The 27,870-nt window shown below is 39.3% G+C and overlaps 1 protein-coding gene and 1 long non-coding RNA gene across 10 annotated transcripts in view; one reads left to right on the top strand and one right to left on the bottom strand.

Moving 5' to 3' along the window:
- Nucleotides 1-27,870, top strand: part of Rgs7 (regulator of G-protein signaling 7) — a 429,591-nt gene that overhangs the window by 283,517 nt on the left and 118,204 nt on the right. For 7 of the 9 annotated variants that reach the window (NM_019343.2, XM_039091031.2, XM_063272560.1 and 4 more), the window contains exon 4: nt 19,867-19,917. The exons of the other annotated variants lie outside the window; for them this stretch is intronic. In NM_019343.2, coding sequence (NP_062216.1) covers nt 19,867-19,917 — 51 coding nt within the window. The remainder of the gene's footprint in view (nt 1-19,866; nt 19,918-27,870) is intronic. 9 annotated transcript variants of the gene reach the window in all.
- LOC120096319 (uncharacterized) lies at nt 1,712-25,902 on the bottom strand. Its single transcript, XR_005492655.2, has 4 exons — nt 24,485-25,902; nt 23,225-23,432; nt 17,033-17,240; nt 1,712-2,218 (listed from the first exon to the last, which is right to left on the bottom strand). It is a non-coding gene; the product is annotated as an uncharacterized LOC120096319 (long non-coding RNA).

Raw genomic sequence — 27,870 nt, 5'->3', positions numbered from 1 at the left:
ATATTCCTAAGGCCTGTCATCATATCATACTCTATTGAAAACCAAGGACACAAAACATATTTCAAGAATGTGTTCCATGCTGTACATCTAGAACTGTATTCAACTTCTCAGGTAACTGTTTACAGATTTCGCTGATCACCACAAAGGGTTACATGATGTATAGCATTACAGAGATAGCCCAGCAATGCTTGTCTAGAATTGCTTGCTTAGAATGGCTGTTTCTATGTACTACTTGCAAGAGGAGTGTAAATAACTTAAAATGCAGTTCACATGAAGGATATGCCATCCTAATATGATTTAGTTTGAGCACCAGTCTGCCCTCATTGCCAGCAAATTTAATGTACTATCAATCATATTTATAATGCTGATTTTTGAGAATCAGCTGCTTGTTGTTCGAGCACTTAGAGTCTTGGTTACTCTCCAGTGCCTCCAACAGATAAACGAGTTCTTTGGGAATGACTCCAGCAATAGATTTTCCTCCCCTCAACCTCCTCTCTACTAGAATTCTTCGAATCTATTCTAGGGCCTCACACATGTTAAGCAAGAGCTCTCTATCTTTGAACCTTTTCCTCGGCTTGATAGCTATGTTTACATTATCGACTATAATATCTTCCATTAAAAATAATCTTATAAAATTTTCCACTTTTGTGCATGATCCTTCTCTTTTGGCATCCAGGCATGAGCAGAGGAACTTGCCCCTGAGTCCCAGTGCCAGCCCTGATGGTTATGTTCTTATTACAAACTACAGTGTCATACTTTCCATAAAGGGAATTCCCTTTTTCCATGCGTACTAGGTTGTGAATATACTGACTTTTAGAGACAAGAAGACAGAAAGCTTGCCAGGCAGGGTGGCAAATCCTGTCATCCCAATGCTAGGTGTGATGGAACAGGCAGATGGTGAGGCTCAAGGCAACTTGGACTCCATGTAGTTTGAGACTAACCTGAACCTGGGTCCGCTTGTAGGTTCATATCTCAGCCCTCTTTGGACCATCAAGGGACTTTCCTTATGTCTTTGATCTGAAGATAATGTTAACATCTAAATGATTGTTTTGAAAACTGACATGATGATGACATGCTCAGTCTAAACCATGTAGTAACACACAGGTAAGTTTGCGGAGCCATGTTCAATCTCTGTCCCTATCACCATGGTTACTGCTAGCCACCAGCCTCTCTTCTTCCTTCCTTGTATTTATACTTTCTGAAAAGCTACTGTTACTAGATGCTGTACATGGATGAATGCCCCCTAAAAGCCTGTCTGTTGAAGGCTTAACCTGCCATGTCCTAATACTACTGGGATGCAGAAAACCCTTTATGAGTTGGGACCTAGGCATAAAGCTTGGCCATTGTGGTTTCAAACTTAAAACTGATAACAGAATATGTGGTCCCTTCTTGTGTCTTGTTTCTTGTAGTCACAGAACAAGTAGTAGTTTCATCATGTGTCTCAACATGGTATACTGACTGCACAACACAGGTCCAAGGCCAACGGAACCAACTGACTATGCACTGAGACATCCCAACCTATGAGTCACAGTAAACCGTTTCTCTTTTTAAAATCGCTCCTCTCCTGTATATTGCTGTAGTCACTGAAATTTGGCTAACACAACCAGTATCCTCAATTACTTATTTACATGTGATTGCACATTATGTCATTTAAAATAATTTACTTTCTGAAAAGAGAAAGTTGTTTTCTCTACTGGGGATGCTAGCTACTCTTTCTGACAGCATTTTAAGATTGCCTCCTAACTGATTTCCTGAAAACAGTTGACCCTGAGTCAACTCCTGGGAACCCAACACCATGAAAACTACTTCAGCACTTGAAAGTTACTCAAATCAGTAGCTCTCAATAGGAACTTACTGAAAATTAAAATGGATAGAAATTTGCATTCTAATTTGCAATCAGCAGTCTCTAGTTCTTGTTCAAGAGGTGAGGTTATCACATTTGACTTTCTGATATAGTCACAATACAATGCGGGCCGAAATTATTCCTTTAAATTAATGCATGTTTCAAATCCGTGAGCTGCAAGATCTTTCAGAACACCCATGCACAACCCTCTCCCACTTCTGTTCTCTCAATACACAGGTTAGTGTCTGTGATTCACCTTACCTTTCTGCCCTTCCATTTTGCCATCTGCTTGGTACATTTAAGCCCGATTAATAGCATTTAGGTTTGATTTGTTTGTCTTCTAAATGATCAGCTCTCATTTCTTTTTTGCCCACACTAATAGAACAAGGAAAAGAATATAATAGATTATTATTCAGGAATGTCATTGGCATCTAACTCATCATTCTTCCTATATGCTTGCATCATCTTGTGCAAGCCTTGCCCTTTTATTCACCCACAGGAGAATGGTAAGTGCTAACCTCTATTACCATGCTCTGTCGAGGTAGCGGGATTACTGAGAGGCACTGACTAACTCCAAATATGTCTTCTTGGTATGTGCTGTGTTTGTCTTCTTATCCACAGCCATAGCTTTTGAGTACCTGCTGCCATGACCTGAAGATTTTGGGTTTCTTGTGCTTCCCCTCAGACCTGGGAATACACTATTTCCTACCATAATGAAGTGGAGACTATAGAGATGCTCAGGTGGCTAAGAACTTGCATGGCTTTTTCAGAGGACAAGAGTTTAGGTCTCATTGAGCATGTGAGGTAGTTCCCAATAACCAGTATCTCTGTAGGGATCCGACACCTCTAGCCTCTACATCTGTATTCATGTGGCACATACCACAAGAGAGAGACAGAGACAGAGAGAGAGACAGAGACAGAGAGACAGAGAGAGACAGAGAGAGAGAGACAGAGAGAGAATTAAACATAAAATAGATCGTTTAAAATGCACATAGAACCTCTAAAACCAGACTACTATGCCTTAATCCTCCCTCTACTAGTCATATGACATTAATATGAAATTATTTATCTCCTGAGATTTACATTGTCTTCCTTTTAAGATAGCTGTTTTAAAGTCAAGTTACTATCAAAGCAAACTATGTTGAAGAGAATCAAGAAAGATGGTATTCAAGGCTGCTGTAGTAGTGAAGAGAACTGTAAATGTGGCCAAAACTGGGGTTGGGGATTTAGCTCAGTGGTAGAGCGCTTGCCTAGGAAGCACAAGGCCCTGGGTTCGGTCCCCAGCTCCGAAAAAAAAGAACCAAAAAAAAAAATGTGGCCAAAACTCACTCATATCAGTGGGACAGAGGGTAAAGTGCTTTCAAAAAAGGGGTGGGGACATTCCTGGACAGCTATGCTTGCATATTGGCTGTACCTGAAAGGAAGGGGAATTTCCTCATTCATGTGACCCGTGGTTTTGAAATTTAGAATGCTCAGCCTGTGCATATCATTCTATAGGGATCCGGAGGTAGTCATTTTTAGCTGTTGGGTTTCTCCCCAATAATGGGGAGAAATGCCTTAGAGAACAGCCAGAGTGAGTTACAAAATTGGATAAGGAGCTTTTGAAAAGACATACAACTCAAAGGGGGTTGGGGAAGGGAGAGAGAGATTTCATATTAACAGTTTCTAAACACAATGGAGGGTCAGGGGGGTACAATCCGGAAGTGGATCTTGGGTGAGGCATGGTCATCTAGGGGTACTAATAAATTGGTTCCCAGGAATCTCTTGGCAAAAAGAGGGCAGACAGGAAAACAAAGTAATAGTTAACGGCAGAGAAAAGGGTCTCCTGGGAGTGAAAGCAATGATTGCTAGTGTGGGTTCCTGACAGAAAGCAGCAAGGATCTGAGGCAGGTACTGAAAGCATGAGCTCCTGAAGAGTCAGACAAAGATCCTGAGGGTCCAGGACATGAAATAACAGTGATGGATAGAGGGTGACAGCATCAAAAGCAACAGTTGCAGTCTGGCATAGAACTGAGAAGTACCAGCCACAGAGAGAGAAAAATAAAACAAAACACAGACAAGTGCTCCCATCAAGAGGACGAGATGCTCCCCAAAGCTGTTTTATAGTCTTCTGTGGTCCTTCTTCCAGACTGTCTCTCATTCATGATGGATCCTCCTGGGGTATCCTCCCTTGAATAGGTTTTTCTCCTTGACAGCAATTAACAGTTTTGTAACAGTTGTAATGATAAGTCTGGGAACAAGGTACAGCCCTTCTTAAAGGCTTCAGCTTCTATTTCCAAGGCTGACCCAAGTTCTGGTGATCACCTTGCCCCTTTAGAGGAATCATGTTTAAAGTTTGATCCATATAAGGAAAATGTTTAGTCCCCACTTCTAATGTCTAAGTCATGATTTTCAAGAAATATTAGTTACTAATGATTGGTAGCATGGTCAGGGTTAAAGGTCAAACTTCTCTGAAGTGAGTTTTGTGAGTCTTGATAGAAAACAGCCAGAAAAGAACCATGGTCTAGGACAGACTTCACATACAACAACCCATAGAAAGACTAGAGAACAGCAGAAATTATGTCTGTTGGAACTAAGAGCTTTGTCAAAACTAGATAAGACTGATGAAGCTAGAAAATACATGCTGAAAGGGACTGGATATAGATCTCTCCTGAGAGACACATCCAGAGCATGTCCAATACAGAGTTCAATGCTAGCAGCAAACCACCGAACTGAGAATAGGAACCCCTTGGGGGGAATCAGAGGAAGTACTGAAAGAATTGAAGGGTCTTCCAACCCCATAAAAGCAACAATGCCAACCAACCAGAGCTTCCAGGGACTAAACCACTACCCAAAGACTATATACATGGACTGACCTAGGGCTCCAACTGCATATGTAGCAGAGAATAGCCTTGTTGGGGCACCAGGGGAAGGGGAAGCCCTTGGTCCTGCCAAGGTTGGACCTCCAGTGCAGGGGTATATGGGGGGCAATAAGGGGGATGTATAGGGGCAATACCAGTATGGGGGAGGGAAAAGGGAGGGAAGGATTATGGACAGGAAACCAGGAAGGGGAATAATGTTTGAAATGTAAGTAAAGAAATATATCTAATAAAAAAATGCTTGAAGTCTAAAAGCATAAATTCTCTACCTCAAACTCACAGTGGCTTTGGATAAAAGAAGAAAGGCAGTGGGAAGCAGGGGTGCTTTAGAATAGTAGGGCATTGAGTAAGAAGAGGCGATTGTTCCTCTGGGTGGGTTAGGATCCGTGGTGCAGAAATCTATGCTATCAGAGCTGGTGGCTCTTGACAGTTGACTGGCCAGCATGCAGTATTATATTAAAGTTGTTCCACAGTCTCAAGGATGTGCAGGTCCTTTGGTTACAGCCAATAGCAGTCAACTGATTAACCTCTCTTATCCCTCTCTTCCACAGCCTTGCCTACACAATCACATAGGACATCTTGGAAGCTTTGGAATTATTTTCTGACAAACACAGGGTCCATAGTCAAGCCAACCTGGCACCAAATTCCTCCTTATGAGACCAGTACACTAACTACCTTTTAAGCTTTCCCCTTGACATAGTAATACGAGATTAAAAGCACCCCCTAATAGTCTCTAGTTTGGATTAGTGATATCCTTGGTACTAAACACCACATAGGCAGTTGTCAATCAGCAATAGCTGATATTGCCACCCTAGTTAGCCTGGTGACTAATCATCCCAACAGCATAGACTAAATAACCAAAGTGGATACAAGCACAAGGCTAGTCTCACTCTTATTGACTTTCACCCACTCCACCGGAAGGTGTCACGAGCTCACTGTTGATACCTTCACCATTCCTCTCAGGCTACCCATGGATTTCGTCAGTAACAAAAATGAAATATTATGGTGGCCACTAGAAATGTTTCCGAAGAAAATTTTAATAGTCAATTAAAAATCTTAGGTGCCATATGCTAGCCACTCTCCTAATGAGCTTTGTACCTTTATAGATTTAAAAAAAAAATGTTGTTACCAAAGATCTGGTAATGTCAACCTGGCATGTGACTTCTGAGGAAACAGGAGAAATCTGCTTACCCCTTGCCCCCCAAGAAAGCAATGAGGACTGCACAGGGAAATGATTCTACCCACGTTCATCCTGGTGAATTGATTGGGCTCACTTACAGACCATGGGTGAAGGTTGACTTACAGGAGCATAGATCATTTAGATCACCCATGTTAACAGGAAGGTCTCCCCACAGGTGATGACTCAAGAAAGCATTGTTCCTAGAGCTCAGTACATGAACTTCAGGCAGCATAGCCAGTGGAAAAGTCTCTTTTCGAGTAATTGTTTACTGTTGTATAATCTTGGGGATCTGGTCTTGTGAATATTATAATTTTCTACATTCTACGTCTCATAAGTTTGGTCTACTTCCTGAATCTTATAAGCTTTCCTTGTTTAGGGAATATCTTTCAATCCCAATGGAATTGCAGCATACCACTACGTCCCCTATCACCACCACCTCCATCACTACCACTACCACCTCCACCATCACTAACATTACCACCACCACCACCACCACCACAGTCACTATCACAATTACTACCATATATCCTTCAGTCAGTGAATACCAAATTTTTATCACGGAACTCAATAAGCCTTCTGCATAAAGCCAGCCCTCTGCTAATGCTGTTGAGAATGCCATGGCTGTTCACTAATTAGGGATGTGCTTGCTGGATAAACATTCTGTATGCGTGCTCAGAAGCAGAGTCAAGACATTGTCTGAAAATGTCTCTAAACATTTTGAAAAAGAACCACAGACCTTGGAAAGGAAAAGAGGAAGAAAGAAAAATTTCAAACAACCCTGTGTTTTGTTTGCTTATTTAAAATGGACTGTAATTGTCTTTTTATTCCCCTCTACCCAGTCCTTCCTGTCACCCTGCATGTGTCCTGAACCGCAGATGATTAAACAGAAAGCCTGCTTCTCACAGGAGAATGATAAACCCAACAGCGGCTGTCCTGTTACAGAGAAGAGCTAAGAGCAAATTGATGGTTGTTAGTGATGTAATCAAAAAAGCCAGCTTCTTTGGGTATACATATTAAAGTGAAGAAAAGCAGTAGGAAACTCTACAGCTCTGTTGACAGCAGTAATGGGGTGCTCTCCCAGCACTGCCTGTCTGTCTGTTAGCATTTGTAATTACACTGTAAACATTAACTCCATTACTCTTCTGTCTCCATTCCGCATTTGCAACATAACAACCATTTTGCTTGTTTCCTTTCTACTCACAGAAATGATCCAAAATTGCCTCTGTAGATATAATATCATCATCTATTTGAGGGAAAAACAGTGGTTGTACAATTCAGATGATATTTTTAAATATATAACCTAGAGTTATTACAGTGCATAAATGAATAAAAACTCTTTGTTCTTCAAGGCAGTTTAGAATGTTATAAAAACATCTCTTTTTTCCTATTTATGTTTTGTCCAAACTGAAAGGCTGGCTTAGTTTAATAGCTAATTTAGTTATAGAGAACTTACAGGGCTGAGTAGTATTGCATGCCAAATGGGGAAACGCTGTTTGGCCACACCTTAATCCACAGGTGGATGAGCTCTTATTTAAGAAGAGAGACTTTATCACTGAATGAAACTAAAGAATTCAATTAAATCTTCCTGGGTTATGTGGATGGGCTATACAACTGGTTGAGGAGAAAAAACTTTATAGGAGATTAAGAATGGAGGCTAGAGAGAAGGCTGTGTGACCAAGACCTGCGTGGATTCCACTGACTGTGAAGAATGCTGGCAGCTAATAAACACTGGAAGAGACTGGATGTGCATGCTCCTTACCCTTCCTGTTAGACTTCCGGTCTCCAGAACTGTGAGGGAATAGATCCAAAATTTTTATGCCACTAAGTTTTCCCTAGGAAATTAGCATGAGCATATTGTATTATCTAGACCACAGCCCTGGAAACAGCAGTTGTCTGCTTCACCTGTGAAGCAGCTAGTTGACACATAGGAAATAAAATGCACTTAGTTAAAGAAATGTTTGTAGTACTCTAAATCAATTAAGTATGTCAATAATTAATTTGCTAAAATTGGGCCATACTTTGAGCTTCCTCGTGCTTCTTTCTTTACCAAATTACATTTTTCAGATCTTTCTGTCATCTTCATGGCAAATCTGACTACAATCAGTGTACAGTAACCATGCCACAACTGGTTCAAACTTCCCTCTACTTGACAATTTAGCCTATTACTTCTGGACTCAGCCTTTCAATTTTTTGGGACACAGGCAGATTGCAGCTTAATTATTTGACAGAATACATATGAATATTTTCCAGTAAATTTCTAGTAAAGTTCTTTGTTGTCCTCAAAAATACATTTCAATAACTAAAAATTAAAAATAAAATTTCCTCCCTATTCCCTGCCAAGGGTATACTTGTTCCCCTTTTAAAGAAGGACTGGAAGAGCTTGAAAGGGCTCAAGACCCCATATGAACAACAATGCCAAGCAACCAGAGCTTCCAGGGACTAAGCCACTACCCAAAGACTATACATGGACTGACCCTGGACTCTAACCTCATAGGTAGCAAAGAATAGCCTAGTAAGAGCACCAGTGGAAGGGGAAGCCCTTGGTCCTGCCAAGACTGAACCCCCAGTGAAAGTGATTGTTGGGGGGAGAATAGGGAGGGGAACACCCATATACAAGAGGAGGGGGAGGGGCTAGGGGGATATTGGCCCAGAAACCGGGAAAGGGAATAACATTCGAAATGTAAATAAGAAATACTCAAGTTAATAAAGAAAAAATGGAAAAAAAATATAATTTCCTTGATAATAATGGCAAAATCAGTATAACAAAACAATAAAGTTAACGAAAAATGAGTTTAACATTTAATGCCATTGATTAGTGTGAAATAATCATTTAATCTAAAATTTACATACAAGATACTAATCTCTGTTGGGAACAAATTAACCCAAAGGGTTTGCTTTGGTATAAAAACCTATGAAATTAGGCTGTATTGGTCAGTGGTTTGAAAGTTTATTATGATAGATATTTAGTAATAGAGAAATTGAATGCATTTTACTTCTTTGGTAATTATGAAAAATCTTGGCAGCTTCTAACAGTGATCAGCTTTATTGACTGCTTTCTGTATTTCACAGTATATTCTCAGTAGTGAGAGAGCAATGTGTCTCAGGAAGAACTTAGGATATGAGCAGAGTGGAACTTAAAACTTTAGTCAAAGGGAAATGAACTGCTACTCATTCACAGGCATGGCCTTTCTCACATTTTCCAAAAGATTGGTTGGAGAAATCTTTGATTTTCTTGAACAAACCTGAAGGTAATAGGACTTTTCCAGTTAGAGTTGGGGATGATTTATTTCTTCTTAAGCCCTCACATAGAAATTTTTACACATAGCTATTTATGAGAATGGTTTCCTTCTCTCATGTGACTGTAGACATCTGATAATTATAGTGCCTCCTGGAAAATAATATATATCCATAGTATACTAATGAATGAATGCATGAGTTGAGCCATTTCCAGGTTATTACTGCAAGTCATTCATTCCAAGAAATGATTAAAAAGCTATGTGACAGGCCCAACAACTATCTTAGCCACTCTGTGACATCACTGGGAATAAGGCTTTCTAAAGTTCATTCCTCAAAAACTTGTAGAACGTGACACATTGCAGAGAAGTACACATTGGTCTTGCCAATTTAAAATTTATAAAGTGTTATGTTGTCACTGGACTTGTGGGTTCTTCTTTCTTCTACCCTTCTCCACCTCTTTTCTTCCTCCCTTCTCTGTCATCCTTTCCCCACCCTTTTGACATCCTAGCACAAGGGAGAAAAACAAAAAGAAGAAGAAATGGAGCGACATTATCATTAGACTACTTGCTGCTGATTAGGGGCACTGAGTCCCTTGAGGCAAGTTTGACCTCCACTGTCACTCAGCATTCCTAATTTCTTCTTGCTGTTTCCTCTTTGCACACGACTATTTAACAATCTAGAGTCAATAGCCCACCAATCGCCTCTCACAGCCCTAGCATTTAAAGACACTCTGAAAAGTCCCCAGAATTCCAAATGTCACACAACTGCAGAAACTATCTGCAGCTGGCAAAATCATGCCCATGCTAAAGCATGAGGCAAATCATAGGCTGCTGCTGTGGATAATCTGAAGCAGCCCCATACTCCACACCTGGGATTAAAACAAAAACATTCCCCCATAATATTGCTATGCCTTTCAAAGGAACCAGAATTCTCACTGCATTATGTGAGGCATTCATTTTTTTTAATTGACCTCCAGACAGCATTGTACAGAGCCTAACATAAATGCATACAGCTGTTTGGATGACCCCGCCTAATTGTCAGTACGGTCACATCCTGTATACCAGAAAGAGCAAGTGTTAGGACCAAGTAAGAATTAATGGGGATGATTTGAGCTCATGAGATCAATACTGTTGGACTGTGCCCTCTCTAAATTTTAAAGCAGAACTTGAGAAATACAGATAAGGAACTATAAAGGAGTGAGACCCATTATATAAAGAGAAGGGGCTGGAAATCTAAAATGATCTGAGTCTGCTGTTTGACAGCTCAGCCCTTTAAAGTCTCTCATGGAGAAGATTCAATCACTGCCGTTCTTTGAATGAATGCCCAGTGACAGTGAGGTGAATTGAGGGCATTCCTCTCTTCAATTCTGACGTGGAGACTTTGCCAAGAGTAGGACATAACAATGTCAATTACACTATCAATCTGACAGACCCAGTCAGGCAGAGGCTCTCAGCAGCACCATCTCTTTGTTTTGTCCCTTACCACTAAGATATGAAAAAGTCCTTTTGATGATGTTGGGTCACACTGAGGAGCTGGGGGTAGGTAAGATCTCTACAGTTCTACTTTCCAATAACATCGTAAATCTCTTGATAAGGTTTTGTTGTTACACATTAAAGGAGGTGGCTGGTCATCAAGGTTTTCAGTAGCAGACAGGAGCCAGAGTGTGGAGAGCAGAGTCCCCATCAGCGTTAGTCCCCTGATGCAGCTTATCTACAACTGACCATAGATAGCAACACAATGGACAGGACTGGAACACACATGAATTCCCTATATTGAATCACTGATTTACACATCCATGTGAGCTTTTCCCCATCTATTGATACAAAGACAGAACAGCAGGCAATAAAAGAAAGGGCCACGTGGCTTGCCCTTGTATGCTTTGTGTAGCTGAGGATTGCTAGGTTATCCTTTGAGTTCTGGTGACTCTATCACTGAGGCAGTTCCTTCTCAGCCTCCCTTTCTTTCTATATTTCTTTCCACTTCAGTGTTTCATTTTAGATCTTCCTACACAGTCCACGATAGCCTCAAATGAGCAATCTTCCTCCAACTTCTCAATCCCATCTCTTCTTCTTGAGCATCATAGCTTTGTGGGAGGCGCATGGGGCCTTTGATGAACTCCTGGCTCCTGGCTTTCACTGACTCATCATGTCTTATGAAGTCTTTTGGATTTGCCCTGTGCTGTAGCTACCTGTTGTTCAGTTTCTCGGCATTGGGTGGAGGTTGTGGTCTATCTCTTCTCCATAATTATCTATACCTCTGCCTTTCATCCACACATGCCCTGATGTCCAGCAGAAAGATTCTGATTCGATTCATCCCCCCACTCTGTGTGCCTGTCTCTGTCTGTCTCTCTGTCTCTGTCTCTGTCTCCGTCTGTTTGTCTGTCTCTCTGTCTCTGTCTCTCTCTGTCTGTTTCTCTCTCTCTCTCTCTCTCTCTCTCTCTGTGTGTGTGTGTGTGTGTGTGTGTGTGTGTGTGTGTGTGTGTGTGTGTGTTTAGCATAGGGTCTTTCTATCGTAGGCTGTCCCAGAACTCCCTATCTTCCTATCTTAGGCCCACAAATGCTAATGTTAGTCCTGTCTCATTACACTTAACTCTTACTTTCCATCTGGCCTCAATATCCACAACTCAAGAGGCCGTAGGCACTTTGGGATGTAGTCCTGTTGTTCTAGTTCCTTTTACAGTCCTTGCTGTAGACTTCTCTGGTTGCCCCTTGCCCTTTAGCCCCTTCAACGGATTGCCTGTCTTTTCTATTTGCCATCCTGTAAGGATAGTTTCACCCTGGTGCAGGAGGGAGGGAGGCTACACATTCATAAGCTTTTGGGTCTCTAAGGTTATCTGAGTTTTTCTAAAAAGATGGATTCTCATCCTCTAAGAGTCAACCACATAGTTTCTGTGAAATATTCCACTGCAACTTGTAAAGAAATTGCAAAACAAAATTCACTTGTTTCTTAGATATAACCTAATGAATCAGAATTGGGGATCATACTCTCTCAGCCCTCTCTTAAAGATTTTTGGCTGCTTGAGTCCAAACAAAAAAATCATTTCATTTTACTTTTGATATGTATTCCATTTGGCTAAAGTGGGACTCATCCCAGTCCTGGTTAGAGGTGTGTGTGACGTGCACAGATATATGAAACTGTCTTACTGTATGGTTTCACAAGCACTGGGCCACACTGACAGAATAAAACCATGTGGGAAGAAGGTAGCGACACAGTTTCTGACGAGATAATCAAGCTTTAAAGGAGTTCACACTTTCCCACCATAGGTGCCCAAAATATATTAATTTGAAAGTCACAAAACCACAGATAGGCTGATCTTTGAAAGTTAACTAACATATTGTTACATTTCTGAAAGCTCTTGATATATGGAATTTAATTTAAATTGTGCCTCTTTGCTCTTTAGGGAGGAGAGAGTAAGAATGCTAATTTTCAGTTTTATTATTGGCATATTATGTATGGTCAACTCTTATTCCTTTCTCTGCAGTGAACCTGTCACGGGGGGGCTCAGTCCAGAGAGGGATTCTAACTCCAATGGGACTTCCTCCTGATGTGCTTAAAGCATTGAATTTGTGGTTTCTCTGTGTTTCAGTCCAACAATGTTTAACTTGAAGCAAGAATTCCAAGAAGAATCTCAATTCTTTAACTGTGTCCGATACTTAAGTGGTGGTGGGCTGCTGTCATTATCTGGTTTTCATTCCAACAACCCATAGGGTGAACACTCCCAAGCGAGATTTCCTTTAATCGCTTAATCCTAGAAATTCCAAGTCCACGTTTTTCTCATTATTTATCATCATCATCATCATCATCATCTCCACCACCACCACCACCACCACTACCACCACCACCACCACCACCACCATCACCACCACTAAAGTGATATTTTTCTTTTTGTATCATCCTTCAATCTGAATAATCTGTCTTTGACATAGCAGTTTTTATAAGCAAGCAAATATTCCCTTTTCTCAGCTCATGCTCAGGAAAAGCAAAGGTCTCAAACATACTGTCATGTTTTCTGTAATCTCTTTGCTGCCGTCCACTCCCATTTCCCTAGTGCTTCTATCAGGATTCTACCTTTGAGCTTTGGGATTTGTTACCCTTAGCCTGGATTTGACTGCCCCAGGCATGCATATAGTAGATTCAAGTGGTTTTTTTTTCTCCCTTCATACTGATAACTTGAATGTTACTTTACCAGCAACATGTGACTTTCTTCACTGTAATTATGATGATTTGAATACTTAGTTGCTTATGGTCTCTCTACCCTCAATGATATAGAATGAAGATTTTTTTTTTTTACTGACATCTCCTTAGCTTTTAGGAAACAGCTACCATGCAAAGTTGAGTGAAAGCAAAGTTAGAACGGGTGTGTTAATCTCACACAAAGGAGGTATTACTATGAGGCAGAAGTAGGAAGGAAGGTTATTGAACTATTATAAACTGTTCATTCCTCCAAGTGGAGACAAATGGTAACCTACATAGACTAGAAGAAAGCCTTAGAGTGCACAAGAAGAGGTAGAGCTCCCCCTCAGCACCTGCTTCCTCATTTTCCTATCAGCTATGTGCCACTAGCCCCCTTTCCTGAAGGCATCCCCACCTGTAACAGCCCATATTTAGTGTCCTGACTCTGAAATACTCAAGTTAATCATTCAAATGTAAAGATCTGACTAGGATCCAAATGAGAGAGAGAACACATGCAGAGTGTCCATCTCGGTCTGGCTTATTTCACTCAGTATACATCTTTCCAATCCATTTATTTATTGAAAATTTTATAATCTCATTTCTCTATATTGTTAATTGTCATAGACCAAGATTTAAAATGTTTCTTTGATTATATCTCATTCATATTAGTTATAGACAATTGAGAAAATGGGCTTTACATTCTAAGTTACATCCAATTTCAAACAGTGGTGAGATCTTAACTTTTTTCCCTCCATCTTTATTAAATTGGGTATTTCTTATTTACATTTCAATTGCTATTACCTTTCCCAGTTTCCAGGCAAACATCCCCCTAGCCCCTTCCTCTCCCCTTCTTTATGGTTGTTCCCCTCCCCATCCTCCCTCCATTACCAATTATTAGAGAAATAAATTCTTTTTTTGTAGATGTATATGAATGTGATATGTGTGTAGGGGATGTGGGTTTGTGTACTTGTGACCATACTTTCCAAAGACTAGGGGAAACTGTCAGGTGTCCTCCTCTGTCTCTCGTTACATTCATTATTCAACCAAGACAGGGTCTTTTAACTGAATCTGAGACATGGTTGTCTGGCAGTTAACAAGCCATAGACATTCTTCTTCACCTCCCATAGCATTGGGCTACAAACAGCCATGGCCAGTTTTTTACATGGGTCCTGAGATCTGATCCCATTGCTTATACAAGTATGCTTACCCACTGAGCCATCTATCTAGTCCTAACAGTAAATTCTTTAATTTAAAAATGAAATTATAAAAGCATCATCACACACAAATATACCACAAGGTTCCTTTAAATAGCTATTTTAGTATGCATAAAATGTGACTTTCTTCACATGCCATAAAAGAACCTTATACTCTTCTCTTCGAAAATATAGTAAGCCCACAGAGCAAATCCCATTTGTAGTCATAAGACAGAAATGCATATTCATTTTATTCAAAAATCTGACTCCAAGTGCCTCCCCCCACCATGGAAATGTAACAGAGAAAGCTCAGAGGAAGCTATCGTGTTCAACCCTTGTTTGTCTGTCAAGATCTATTCTTTCTAAATTATGTTTCAATCTACCTATATTTCAGTAGTTATGCTCTGTGATCTTAACTTTCTCTCCTCCTCTGAATAAAGAAGAATAGGAATCCCATACCAAAGCTGAGAATCAGAAACTATGGAAACACTGTTTTAGCCCCAAACTAATGGCTGGCTTCAGTTCCAGAGATGTAAACACAGGAGCTATGAGACTTCAGTCCACACTGTTGTGAGACAAATGACTAAGGCCAGTGAGCCTGTTGCCTGTTAGGGTTGGTCTTGTATCAGCACAATGCAGGTAACTGCAGGTGATGCCTATTAACAATTATAGTAACTGTATGGCATCTTTTCATCTTTCAACATTTCTTATGGTGCTTATGAATTTCCTTTTCCTTCTTCTGCACTCTTCCATGAGCTTTTGAGAGGGTGGTAAGAGGGACTTATCTGGGGCTGGTCCCATATTGGTTGCCTACTTTCTGCATCTTGGTCAGCCAGGGGTGCATCCACCATTGTTCATCAAAAAGAGAGTGGCTTTACTGATTCACATTGGTTGCTTTTCTCTACTTGGCATGACATCACCTGTGGGCTTAGTGCACACTTCCTTTATTAAATTGAGACATGCCTCTGGTGTTCTTACATTCTCCAGGACTTTTATCATGTGGAGATGTTGGATTCTATCAAAGGCCTCTTCTGTAACTAATGAGATGATCATGTGGCTTCTGTTTTTAAATTAGTTTTTGTGATAGATCATGTTTAATGATTTACATATGTTGAAATATCCTGCATCTCAAAAATGAAACTGACTTGATCATGGTGGATGGTGTTTTTAGTATTTCCTTGAATTCAGTTTGGAAATATTTTGTTGAGAAAATTTACATCTATGCTTACCAAAATGATTGGCCTAAAATTCTCTCTCTCTCTCTCTCTCTCTCTCTCTCTCTCTCTCTCTCTCTCTCTCCCTCTCTCATCTTTATCTAGTTTTTGGTATCAGAATAATACTGGCTTATATAAAAAGAATTTTGAAGTATCCCTTCTTTTTCTACTTTACAGAATAATATGAGGAATATTTGGTGATAGTTTTTCTTTGGAGATCTGGTATAATTCTCTACTGAATATATCTGTACCCAGGCTTTAAAAAAGATACATTTCTAATAGAGAGTGCAAACCCGAGCAGTGAGAAAGTTTAGTAGCTAAGATGACAAATGCTGTACGAGAGATGGGCCTTTATGTTGCATTTTGTGGGGTTTTATGTAGATTCACATGTGGAGCTGCCTGCGTATGCCTGTGTGACTGTGTATGCATGTGTGCCTGTGTATACATATATGCATGTTTGTATGCATGTATTTGTAAATGTGGACCTACCTGTGTGTGCATGTGTGCCTGTGTATGTATGTATGCCTGTGTGCCTATGTATGCATGTGTGATGGTCATGGGTTGACAGCAGTCAGCTTTCTTTATCACTCTTTGTGTTATTGCTTGTGAGACAAAGTCACTGAGCCTAAAACTCACCATTTCAATTATACTGGCTAGCCAATAACCCCCTGGGAGTGGTCTATCTCCGTCTCCTGTTGTAGTTCAGGTACAAACTACCACACCTGGGTTTTTCAGGAGTGCTGGGATCCACAATCAGATCTTCTGCAAGCCATTTACACATCTTCATGTGGACCCTTGCCAATTTTGTATAATATGAATATTGTCAATCATGTCTGTCTGTTATATGCAGTTTACATACAACTTGTTTCATCTCTAGTGTCATTAGCATCTTAAGTCTCTAGTGGGTGGGTTTATAGTGTTGTAATGGGTTATAGTTTGCCTTGAGGCACATTGGAGTGCCTCTGTGCCTGGGTCACTGGCTCCAGCTGGTTCTAGTTGGTCTTGACTAGGGAGTTTCTGCTTTGCCAATGGATTTTATGGTGAGCTAATTAGACATCTCTGGTGTAAGGCCTTCAGAATCTCATTCTCCTCACCCTGACCCCATCCTTTTACTTCAACTCAGTGGCCCAGGATGACCTAGAAACATCAGAGACTTGAGAAGGAGGAAAAAATATTTAGTATACAGGAAGTAAAGGGAAACATCTTCCAAAAAATTATAGAAATGACATAAACAGCTGGCTACCTGGATAGTCCCCAATAGTCGATAAAATATTGGAGCACCATCTCTAGCCTTCTGCTGAGAATACCTGACAGATTGTGAAGGACTTGCTTACCCTGTATTGGTAGAGCTTGGCAGTTAAATTTCCTGTATCCATTTGTCCTTTCTGGACAACATTCTGTCATCACATGATGTTAGGGAATTTTCTTTGCCCAGTGGCTACCTTGCCATAAATGATGCCATCCTCAAATGAGAGGTCCTTTAGTATTCATCATCTTCTTCTTCCATATCAAGTGGGGTGCTTCCAGGAGTTGTCTCAATGTCTAAAAGATTTAAATTAATCAAAGTATCTTTAAATGTAATATTTTGTGGGTCTCTGAGGTTTTTGAAGACCATCTATCTATTTACAGAGTATCTGAACAAGCAAAGTTTGCCTTTACTAGATCTCTATTATCTGTTCAACCCACAATACATATTTCTATGATGATCTAGACTAATAGTTTGTCACATGAGTTTGACTGTCTGATTATTGTGTATTTTTAACCACCCCTAATAGTTTGTAACTATTCTTAATCATCGCAAATGGTTTGTAATAGCAGCTTTCAAGAAGACTAGAACAAGAGAACTATGTTGCATATTTTAAAATTATATAAGTACAATTCCTCAAATAAACATTGAAAACACACATAATGTGTATCAAAAATAATCTTAAATTTGTATCAATATATAATAACCTATACCAATGTATCAAAATAACCTTTTTCTTATATCAATATACAAAATTCTGTACCAGTGTAACAAAATATAACCTCAATTTTGCATCAAAATACTAAGTTCTCTACCAATGTACAATTGTGGCTATAAAATGATTTTCAGTTTAAGAGTACGTTCAATAATCTACCCCCCTTTTTCTTACTTTTCCTATAATATTCCTATACATTCTTCTCTATCTCTTTTCCCTTACTAAAGAAAGAAAGGGGGAAGTGCGAAAATGAAAGAAATCCCTGAGTCTAATTCCTAAATTTTGCTTTATCCCTGTTCAAGACTTTAACTATTTTACAACTAGCCTCTGTTAAAAGATCACAAACATCCAACACCCATTGAAAGTCCAAAAATCAGCCACCCTATCTCTTGGAAATGAGGCATAGATTTCTTATAATTGCTTTCTGTTGATTCCTGACATCCTTTTTGGGACCCTAAGAAAATTAGAAAAATGGTTAGTCTTCAGAATGATGGCTGTAGCATTTATTGTCTAGTATCTGTACACTGAGAAAGGACAGACTTAAATGAAGTCCTGATTGGAACAGTCTGAAAGGGTGGAACAAATGAGCTAGCTGTTTTGAAGTTGTCCTGGAAGCAAGTCTTTAGAGAAAAAACCAATGATATAATCTGATGTAGGATTAGGCAGGAAGCTGGAAAAGTAAGACTTAGCATTTAAGCATCCTGAGGGTGAATCTTGTCATGGCTGTCCTTTTGGTTGATATTTTTCCCCCTGTGAACATGAAGCTTTCAAAGGTAATAAATAGTTCTGTACTAATGTATGTATGGGATGTGAAATGGGTACATATCAGTTAAAGATGATTATTTGCTCTCTGAGCAGAGGAAAGACAACTGTCTTTCTTTAGAAGTTAGTTTGATATATATTCAAACCAAAATAAGTTTCCTTCTATGCCATTTGAAAATATGGCATAATGAATCTTGAGGACCTTGTGGCCAACAAGAGATACTTTCTTATTTCTTATTAGGAGGCCTGCTTTACTTAGACTTATGAACTCCTCACTTGTAAGCAGACACTGTGCTTCAAATAGTCAAAAATGAATTTGAGACTCTGCTTTGAGGAATGCTTTTTTCTTCTCTCATACAATACATCCTAACTTCAGCCTCTTGTCCCTCTACTCCTTCCAGTTCCTACACACACACACACACACACACACACACACACACACACCCCAAGATCCACTCCTCTTCGTCTTTTTTTCTTCAGAAAGGAGCATGTCTCCTAGAGATATCAACCAAACATGGCATAGCAAAATGCAATAAAACTAGGAACAAACCCTCATATCGAGGGTGGACAAGGCAACCCAGTAGAAGGAAAAGGGTCTCAAAATTAGAAAAAGAGACAGCAACGCTTCCCATTCCCACTGTTAGGAGTTCCACAAGGAAACCAAGCTAAACAATAACCATGTATATGTAGAGAACCTGGCACAAACCCATACAGGCTCCAAGACTGCCACTAAAGTCTCTGTAAGCCACTACGAATCCTACTTAGTTGATTCTGTGGCCATGTTATCGTGATGTTCTGCTTGTAGAAATATTCTTTAAGGATTTGATTACATAACTGAGTATGTTGTTTATACTCTGATAAAGGATTCCAGATATTTCTGTGATGTAATCCAGTGGCTGTTGTACCTGAGAAGACAAAGCAGAAATGGAAGTTCTCTAACATCAATGAATCTTGAGGCTCTTGAAAATGAAAGTGCTCCATGCAATCAGAAAGAATAACACTGTAGTGTCATAGTGGTCTATGGCCTGCAGGCCTACTAAAGATCTAAAGACATTCTAGAGCTGGCTTGACATAATACAAGGACAAGATAAGGACAATCAGAAGTGAGGAGGGGACTCTTCTAGAAAGTTGTACTCATGCCATGGTAAGATTTATACCTGAAACATGGCATCCAGTAAACGTAATGACTAAAGCATTTAAGTCAATGAAAGCGTAATATATGTATTACTAAGATACATCATTAGTAACTTTCTAACTTGCACCTTGGCTCACTAGAGAAATGTATTCACACTGACATTTTGGGTACTTTATCCATGCATGATCCTTCACTGCTTATTACAATGATTAGAAGAGTTTTTACTGAAATGAGAACCCAAAGTGGAGGGTTCTTAATGTTAAATGCATAAACAAAAGGTTCATATCTATTTGTGTTTTTCTTTTTCTAGGGTCAGACATTGTTCAGTGGTTAATAAAGAACTTAACTATAGAAGATCCAGGTAAATAAATTATTTTCCCATTGCTAGACTCTTTTCTTTGTGGTTTTGATGAATATGTTTTTCTCAAGGCAATCTAAAGTAATAATCGAGCCAATCTCATGATAATGAATAATTAAACTTGAACAGTATGGTTACCATTTACAAAGTCAACATACATTCAACTAACATTGAATATAGTTGTATAATTTTTTTACAGATATAAAAATCCATTTCATTATTTAATTACAATTAATCGTGATTTTTAGAATAGATTTTATAGCTATATATCAATAAACAACTATACATGTAATCTATAGCAAATGATTATGACATATCTCTTTAGGATACTTTAAAATGAATCTAATTAATCTATCACTTTTTCTTAGTGCTATATTGGAATGATATTTATAACCATTTATGTTTTATAATTCTGAATTTTGGTTTTCTGTGTGTGTGTGTGTATGTGTGTGTGTGTGTGTGTGTGTGTGTGTGTGTGTGTGTGTAATACTCTCACTGAAATTCTGAACTTATTTATTCTGGTAGATATGATCAGTTCTGAAACAAAACTCTAAATTCCTAAGTTTGAAACAAGTTTTACCAGCTTGTATTTTGTGTGTCCTGGAAGAAATCCCTACACATGAGGCATTCAGTGACTTTTGAAAATATGATGTGAAAGCCTTTCAGGTGTGACCAACTGTTCAGGCCTGAAATACAAATAACCCTGATTCTGAGGACATGCTGACAATCCAACAACTTTTAAGAAGCTGCAATTCCAGCCACAGGAGGAGGAGGGTCATGGTGGAGGGCAGTGTGGCTGGTGCACCGACACGTACCGCCCTCCATCTACTGCTTATGTCTTCTGTTCCCACTCTTCAGATTAAGAGATTACCACATTAGAACTCTTTAAACTTGATACTGTGTGGAGATAAAAGAGTATTGCCCTTACTCTGTAATAGTTTAATGAAACCATGCCATCTGAAAATGTGGCTTGAATTCTGTATATATCAATCTATACATACCCATACTCATTTGATACATAAGCTTTGAATACACTTCCATAGTAGGTGTTAAACAATGAATGATGAAGCTGTTGTATGGCACTGTGCTGTCATTAAGTGAGAGACGAATTGCTTATGACAAAAAGAGGCCACGCTTTTGTCAAGGTCATGATTTGGTTTTATGCCATTGGTGTTCCAGATTTGCACAACTATAGTCATTCCAAAATGTACTACTTACTTACAACCAACAATACTAATCATATAGAGTATATAGATCAGAGTGTTAAATAAATTCAAAGGAATATTTTCAATAACAACTTTCTAAAATTCTGGCATTAAATTTACCCTATAGTCTATGCTGACTTGGAATTTACCATGCAGTAAAAGCTTTTCAGTTATATTATGAGAAACAACAAAGGGTAGTTTTTAAATTGTGTGTTTGTTTCTTTGAATGAACAACTTTACTCTATATGGAGTGTAAGCCTCTGTGTTAGGATTAAAGATATAAATTGCCATGGCGATTGTCCTGCTTGTGTAACATTGCACACAAAATCTCTCTGGTAACCATTCTCTTAACTCTTCTCTTAAGCACTGTTAATGACAGAGCTGACATTAGGAAAGTCACTTTGATGGACCCATGTATGGAGCTGTTTAGAAGGGAGACCGTGTTGTTATTAAAATGTCTTTACATATCCTGAACTGGTTTAAAAATGAGAGAGAATCTCATGCCTGGTTTCTGCCTGGCTGGTATTCTATCTGGTAGCATAATGTTGTTTGATACCCTTCCTAGAAAATCTGAAATTCTAAATTTCAGTAATTTGTTGAAATAAGGTTTTTGAAAAAAAATAGCTGAAAAAAGATAAGACCAATTGTGGACCCAATGACCTGGGTGGAGCAAATTTCGTGATCTTCAGAGTTTGTCCAAAACTAGGAGTATGCATTGTTTGCATAGTAATATTCAACATTTTGTTAAGCAAAGCCTAAGTCTCTTTCATTTCCATTAAAACAACTTAGTATCATTAGACCCCGAGGCACACTGTACTGTTTCTTTAAAAGAAATAAAGCTTAATAATCTTTTACTTAGAATTTAAGATTATTCTTAGTTATATTAACACACACACACATATATATGTATATATACATATATATATATACACACACATTATGTACACATATACAATACAAACTTTCTTATTTTGGGTTTTATTGCTGTGATGAAACTCTATCACCAGAAAGCAAATTGGGTTTTATAGCTATGAAGACACACCATGATATTAAAGGGAAATAGTTAATTGGGGCTGGCTTATAGTTTCAGAAACTTAGTCCATCATCAACATGGCGGGACACATGCTGGTTTCCAGGCAAATATGGGCCTGGAGAAGGAGCTGAGAGTTCTACACCTTTATCCAAAGACAGCAGAAGCAGACTGTGTGACTGGGTGTAGCTTGAGCATAGGAGACCTCAAAGCTTGCTTCCACAGTGACACACTTCTTCCAACAAGGCTACACTTTCTAACAGGGCCACTCTGTGTGGACCAAGCATTCAAACACATGAATCTCTCGGGACCACCTCTTCCAACCACCATACAAACTACCTTAACTACTCTTGTGTTGCTGTGAAGAGACACCCTAAACAAGACAACTTATAAAAAGATATTTATTTGGGGGCTCGTTTACAGTTTCAGAGTTTGAGTCCATGACTATAATGGTAGGGAACATAGCAACAAGAGGCAGACATGGCGCTATAGCAGTACCTGAGAGCTTTGATCTTAGCTATAAATTGGAGGGAGAAAGAACATATTTACTGGAGCTAGCATGGGTTTTTAAATACCAAAGCTCACCCCCAGTGACATAGCTTGTTTAAGAAGGCTACACCTCCTAATCTTTACCAAAAAAATTCTATGACTTGGGGAATAATCATTCAAATCTATGAACCTATGGAAAGGGAGTTTTCTCATTAAAACCACCACAGAAACGTACAAGATTTGTCTAATGTGTTGGATTTCTTTGACCCTTCAGTCTAGTTGCGTAATACAGGAGCTACATGAGAATATTATAAGATGGGTGTCTTTGTCAACTTATTCCCACTTTGGTTCATTTAACAAATATTTTTGAATTCTCACTGGAGGCTATGGGAAAACTTCTCCTCCCTTGAATGGGAGATTGATTCAAAGCATCCTACTTTCTTTTTCAATGGTTTGGCTTCACTCTCCCATGATGCCTTTTAACCAAGCTATAATGAACCAAGCAGACTGTGATGTTAGGTCCTGTCTCTTCTTATCCATCCACACACACTGTTGCTAGGTAACACAAGCCCAAGAATTTCCATACCTGTAGTGTCTATGGCACTCTTGCTGGCCTCTCCAGGACCTTTGTACTTTTATTCAATGCCCATTTGGGTCTCTTTGGCTGGTGGTGAGGAGGGGGCAGAAATTAAAACAACTCAACGCAGAGCCTAGACTGACTTTTCCACCTGTATCTTGTGTTCCCATGAAGTCTTTGCTGTTGAATATGTGACATCTTCTGTTCAATGGCTTGTCTGCGAAAAGAGAACAGAACAAAAACCAAACAACAACATTAATAAGAACTGCTTATCATAGCATCCCCTGAGATTTTCCATGTCGCTTCCTGCTGTGTCTACTTGGTAGACCATTCATTGCTTCCTTATTGTTACCTCTTCCTATTAGCAGATGCCTTTCCTATGGACTGACAACTGTATGGTAGCCAGGATCTGTGTGTGGGAGCATAGCAACAGACAGCCTGACACAAGAAATGTGGGCTGCGCTCCCTAAAATCTACCCCCATTTCCTTTTATATTTTATCCTCAATTGAAAGAAGTTACTCCCACTTTCTTACCATTTCAAAGTCCAGGGTTCTCTGAAGCTCCCCATCTAGGACAGCCCACATAGTTTCTCTTACATTACATTATATACACAGTTTCTCTTACATCTTGTGGGTCACCAGGTACCTTTTGAAAAGCAGAGCAGATTTTTCAATATTCTCTTCCCTTAAATATAATATTTTTGCTTGTTTTCTTAATTGCTTAAAACCATTCTTTAATGTTCATTAGGTTTTATTTTTGCCTTTGGGTTTGTTGTTGTTTTGTTTTGTTTTGGGCTCTAAGATAAACCGTCTCAATCAGTTTCAGAGGAAGTACACATCTGTCTTAGCTGGTGATCTGGTAAATCCTTTGGTCACCTCCACTAGCCCGAGTTAGCATGACCGCTTTCTGCTCTGCTCTCTGAAACACTGTAGCCAGCTGGAAGGGCCATGCTATCGGACTTTCGGCATGTAAGAGCTTGCTCCGCTGCCAGCTAGGTAGTGTTTCTCTTACCCTGCAGCCTGCTAGCCCTGCTTCCTCATCGTGTTCTCAAGCATGATGGGAATTCCTGCTCATGTTCCTTTCATTATTAGCTCATTCATGACAGCAGACTAGGGACACAGAAACTGACATCTGTGCCTCTTAAGCCCACCCCGCCCCCGTGGTAAATATTACAATGCATCTTGGCTTTGTTTGCAAGATCTATTTCCCACAACCCGTAACAAGCTTATGGCAGGAAACCAATGATTTCTTGACATGGTCCTACTCACCTGTCATCTTTGCCTCCTCTCGCTGAAGGCTTAGGAAGCCACACTGATCAGAATGAAGAGTCTGAGTGACTGGGATCTAAAATGGGCTTCTCTTCTCTCTATCAGCAGTAGCAAGGTGCCCTGAGGTGCTGTGTTCCTTTAGTGGTGCCTAACTGCTGCTCCTAGCTCTCTGTCATCCCATACTCATACTATTTGAGATTCTTGTCTTCCTCGTGAGGCCTGTGACATAGAAGATGTTCCTGGTCTTTGCACACAGGAAGCGGTGATGCATGTCCTAGCTGACCAGTGGTCTGAGTGAGTTAATGCCTCTAACTGCCTCCTATGTTAACAATGCCTTAGCACTGTGCTTTGTGAAGGTTCCACAAATCAGTGTAGAAGCTGGCCAGAATCTTGATTTTGTTTTTAAATCTCACTCGTTCTGTTTAACTTTCTACAAAGACATTTGTCTGAATTGATTTTTTTCTTTTGTGCTGTTTGATACTTGTCTTCAAACATAACCAGTGGCATGGAATCTTCAGTTCCCATTCACTTTTCTTTCTTTCTTCCTTTCTTTCTTGCTTGCTTGCTTGCTTGCTTGCTTGCTTGCCATGAACTTCATGCATATTGAGTGGTCACCGCGCCATCTATTTGTTGATTATGTAGGCTAAGTTTCTCTTTTATTTTATTTTACAGGTGTTGCTCCTAACTCTTTTTTTTTTGAACAGATATCATGGTGGAAGGCATACACTTTCTCCGATGGTTAAATTAAAGTGTTAGAATTGATTAGTTTTCAGCAATCAGCTGATCTTGTTAACAGTGGGAGTTGACTTGAATATTATCAAATATATTTTCCATTGTGAGTCAGACTTTGCTCTCCTAAATAAAACAGGAAAGAGTAGAATTAAGAAACACTAAGCTCTTCGACTAACTAAACCTGGTGCTTTTATTCAAATCTTGAAGCAAAGACCGGAAATAATATTAGGTATAAATATCAAATTGGCCAAAGTAATAAATTAATTCAAAATAGGCACAGAACATACCAGAACAGCTCCATGGCTCGGTGGATAAAGACTGTTGCTGATGTCATGAGTCTGAATTCCCAGACCACACAAAGTAGAGAAAGGAAACTAACTCCTGAGCATTACCTTGTATCTCCAGAGGTGTACTGTGGCACTCCCTCAAACACAGATAAATAAATGTAACCAGAACCCTTTTACAAGAATTATCTTCAATGAAATTGCAAGGAAAACGTCAAGATTTGAAACCCAACCATAAGTGTAAATCATGTACTAGCAGCGGGTTTAGTCACTAGACTGTCACTGAATGAATGAAATCAACTCATGGTGTCTACCATTGCAAAGTAAATCTGCATGGCAAAGGCTGCAGGACTCTGAAGAAAGCACTCAAGTCCTCTTAATTCAAGTGATGAAAGTCCATTATCAATGGATTCTCATTCTACATAACTAATGAGTCTAGTTAGTCTGCTCCTGAAATCCCTGCCCTTGGAGCCTGGGCTCATGGAAGCTTTGGGCTCACAGGAACTTGGCATGAAGGTAATGTCTGTTTGCCTTAATGATATTTGGATTTGATAGGCATTTTATACCTTTCTCAATCATTTATGTGGGTTATTTCTTTTGATTGTCACATCAATATCATGAAGTAGCTGATGAATGTTTTACAATTTTACAGTTGGAAAACCGACAGAGAAAAATGTGAAGTTGAAATTGGCACAAACTCCTGAAGTAAAACCTTAGTTTCTCATTCTCTCTGCTCAATTCATCTCCAACTTGTTGAACACTTATTTCCAATCTGGATATTATGTTTTCATAAATCATGGCTGCAGTGAGAGAGAGACACAGACCTGCCTGACAAGATAACTTATGACACAGTGGATTTTTTCTTTTAATATTAACTTGATCCTTCTGAATTTGACATAATACTTACAGTCACATTCTGGGCACATTGTTATTAGTCTTTTTGTGTTTGTTTCTTTTTTTGAGTTTTTTGCACTTGATTACTCCTGTGTTTACAAGAAATAAAAAAATAATCTTTTCTACATGCATTCAAATTGTTTTAAATAATAATCTTGCCCAGTAGAAGGATTAAAACACCTTGTAACACCCAAACTGTCATGGGCTCCTAAAAATATTTTTTTATTGCTCCTTCTGCAAGCTATCATGGTAATTTGTAGCAAATTAAGATAAACCCTTTATTACTGTTCTAGACCTGGAAGATGAGTACATCCAAACATTTTGAGTTTATAAGGCATCATTTAACATTGATGCTGGATGTCCTGAATCAGAGCCTTCATGTTCACCTCTAGCAACATTGATACAACTAGTTTCAAGATAATATGTATTACCCAGAGGTCTCTTGTAAAGGTGCATACATTTTATGTTATGAACAATGCTTCAAGAAAAAAAATACATCTTATTGGTATTCTTATATCTTTGAATATCTGCTTGTGTTAACTACTTCTGTTACTATGACAAAATACCCTGACAAAAGGTATACTTCATGAAGGAAGGTTTTGTTTAAATTAACTGTTGAAGGATATACAGTCTATCATGGTGGACCAGAGAAGGCAGCAGGAGCATCAAGCAACTGGTCACATTGCATCCATAGTCAGGAAGAAAGGAGAGGTTACTCTTCCTTTTCCATCGGCTTCTATATTTTTTTGCTATGTAGAACCTAAGCCCAAAGTATAGCGCCATTCTCTTTAGGAAGTGTCTTCCCTCCTCAGTTGACCTGATCAAGATAATTCCTCTCAAACATTCCCTAACATAATAAAAACAGTCCTTCACAGGTGTGCCAACAGGATTGTTTTCCAGATTGCTCTGTATCCTGTTAAGATAAAAGAAAAAATCACCAACTACAAGTGATCTTAATGGTGGTCCTACTCCTACAGACAGCAAGCTTTATGTACACAGGAATCCTATATGTTCACCTAGTTGTTTCATGCGAGATATGCAAGGAAAGAGTTTCCTTCGTGTTTTGTTTTTCATTATATTATTGCTTTCTTCTAGGAGAAGCAATTCCCTTTTTGTCATATTTAGTTGACACTCACCTTTAATAGTACAAAGCAATACATTGGCTTAATCAGTAAATGTATTCAGTTGTCATGGTTATGGAAGCTGGAAAGTCTAAGATCAGGGCACTGGTGTGTCTGGTGTCTTGTGAGAGTTCACTTTCTGGTTCACAGATAGTTTTGTCATGGTATGGTTTCCCCTGGAGGAAGGGGAGGAAGAGGAAGCTTTCTGAGCCCTCTTAGTAGTTAGTTAGTGTAGTGTGTAAGGTTCGGTCTTGTTATGTCTTGTTACCTAGTTGTCTCAGCCATCTTCATCGCTAAGAACGGTCCCATTGAGGGCTAGGTTTTAACATTTCAGTGGGAAGGAGCACTGGTATTT

This window comes from Rattus norvegicus, chromosome 13, assembly GCF_036323735.1.
Source record: "Rattus norvegicus strain BN/NHsdMcwi chromosome 13, GRCr8, whole genome shotgun sequence".
NCBI lineage: Eukaryota > Metazoa > Chordata > Mammalia > Rodentia > Muridae > Rattus > Rattus norvegicus.
The sequence above is the reverse complement of the archived record's forward strand: the minus strand, read 5'-3'. Positions and strand labels throughout refer to the sequence as shown.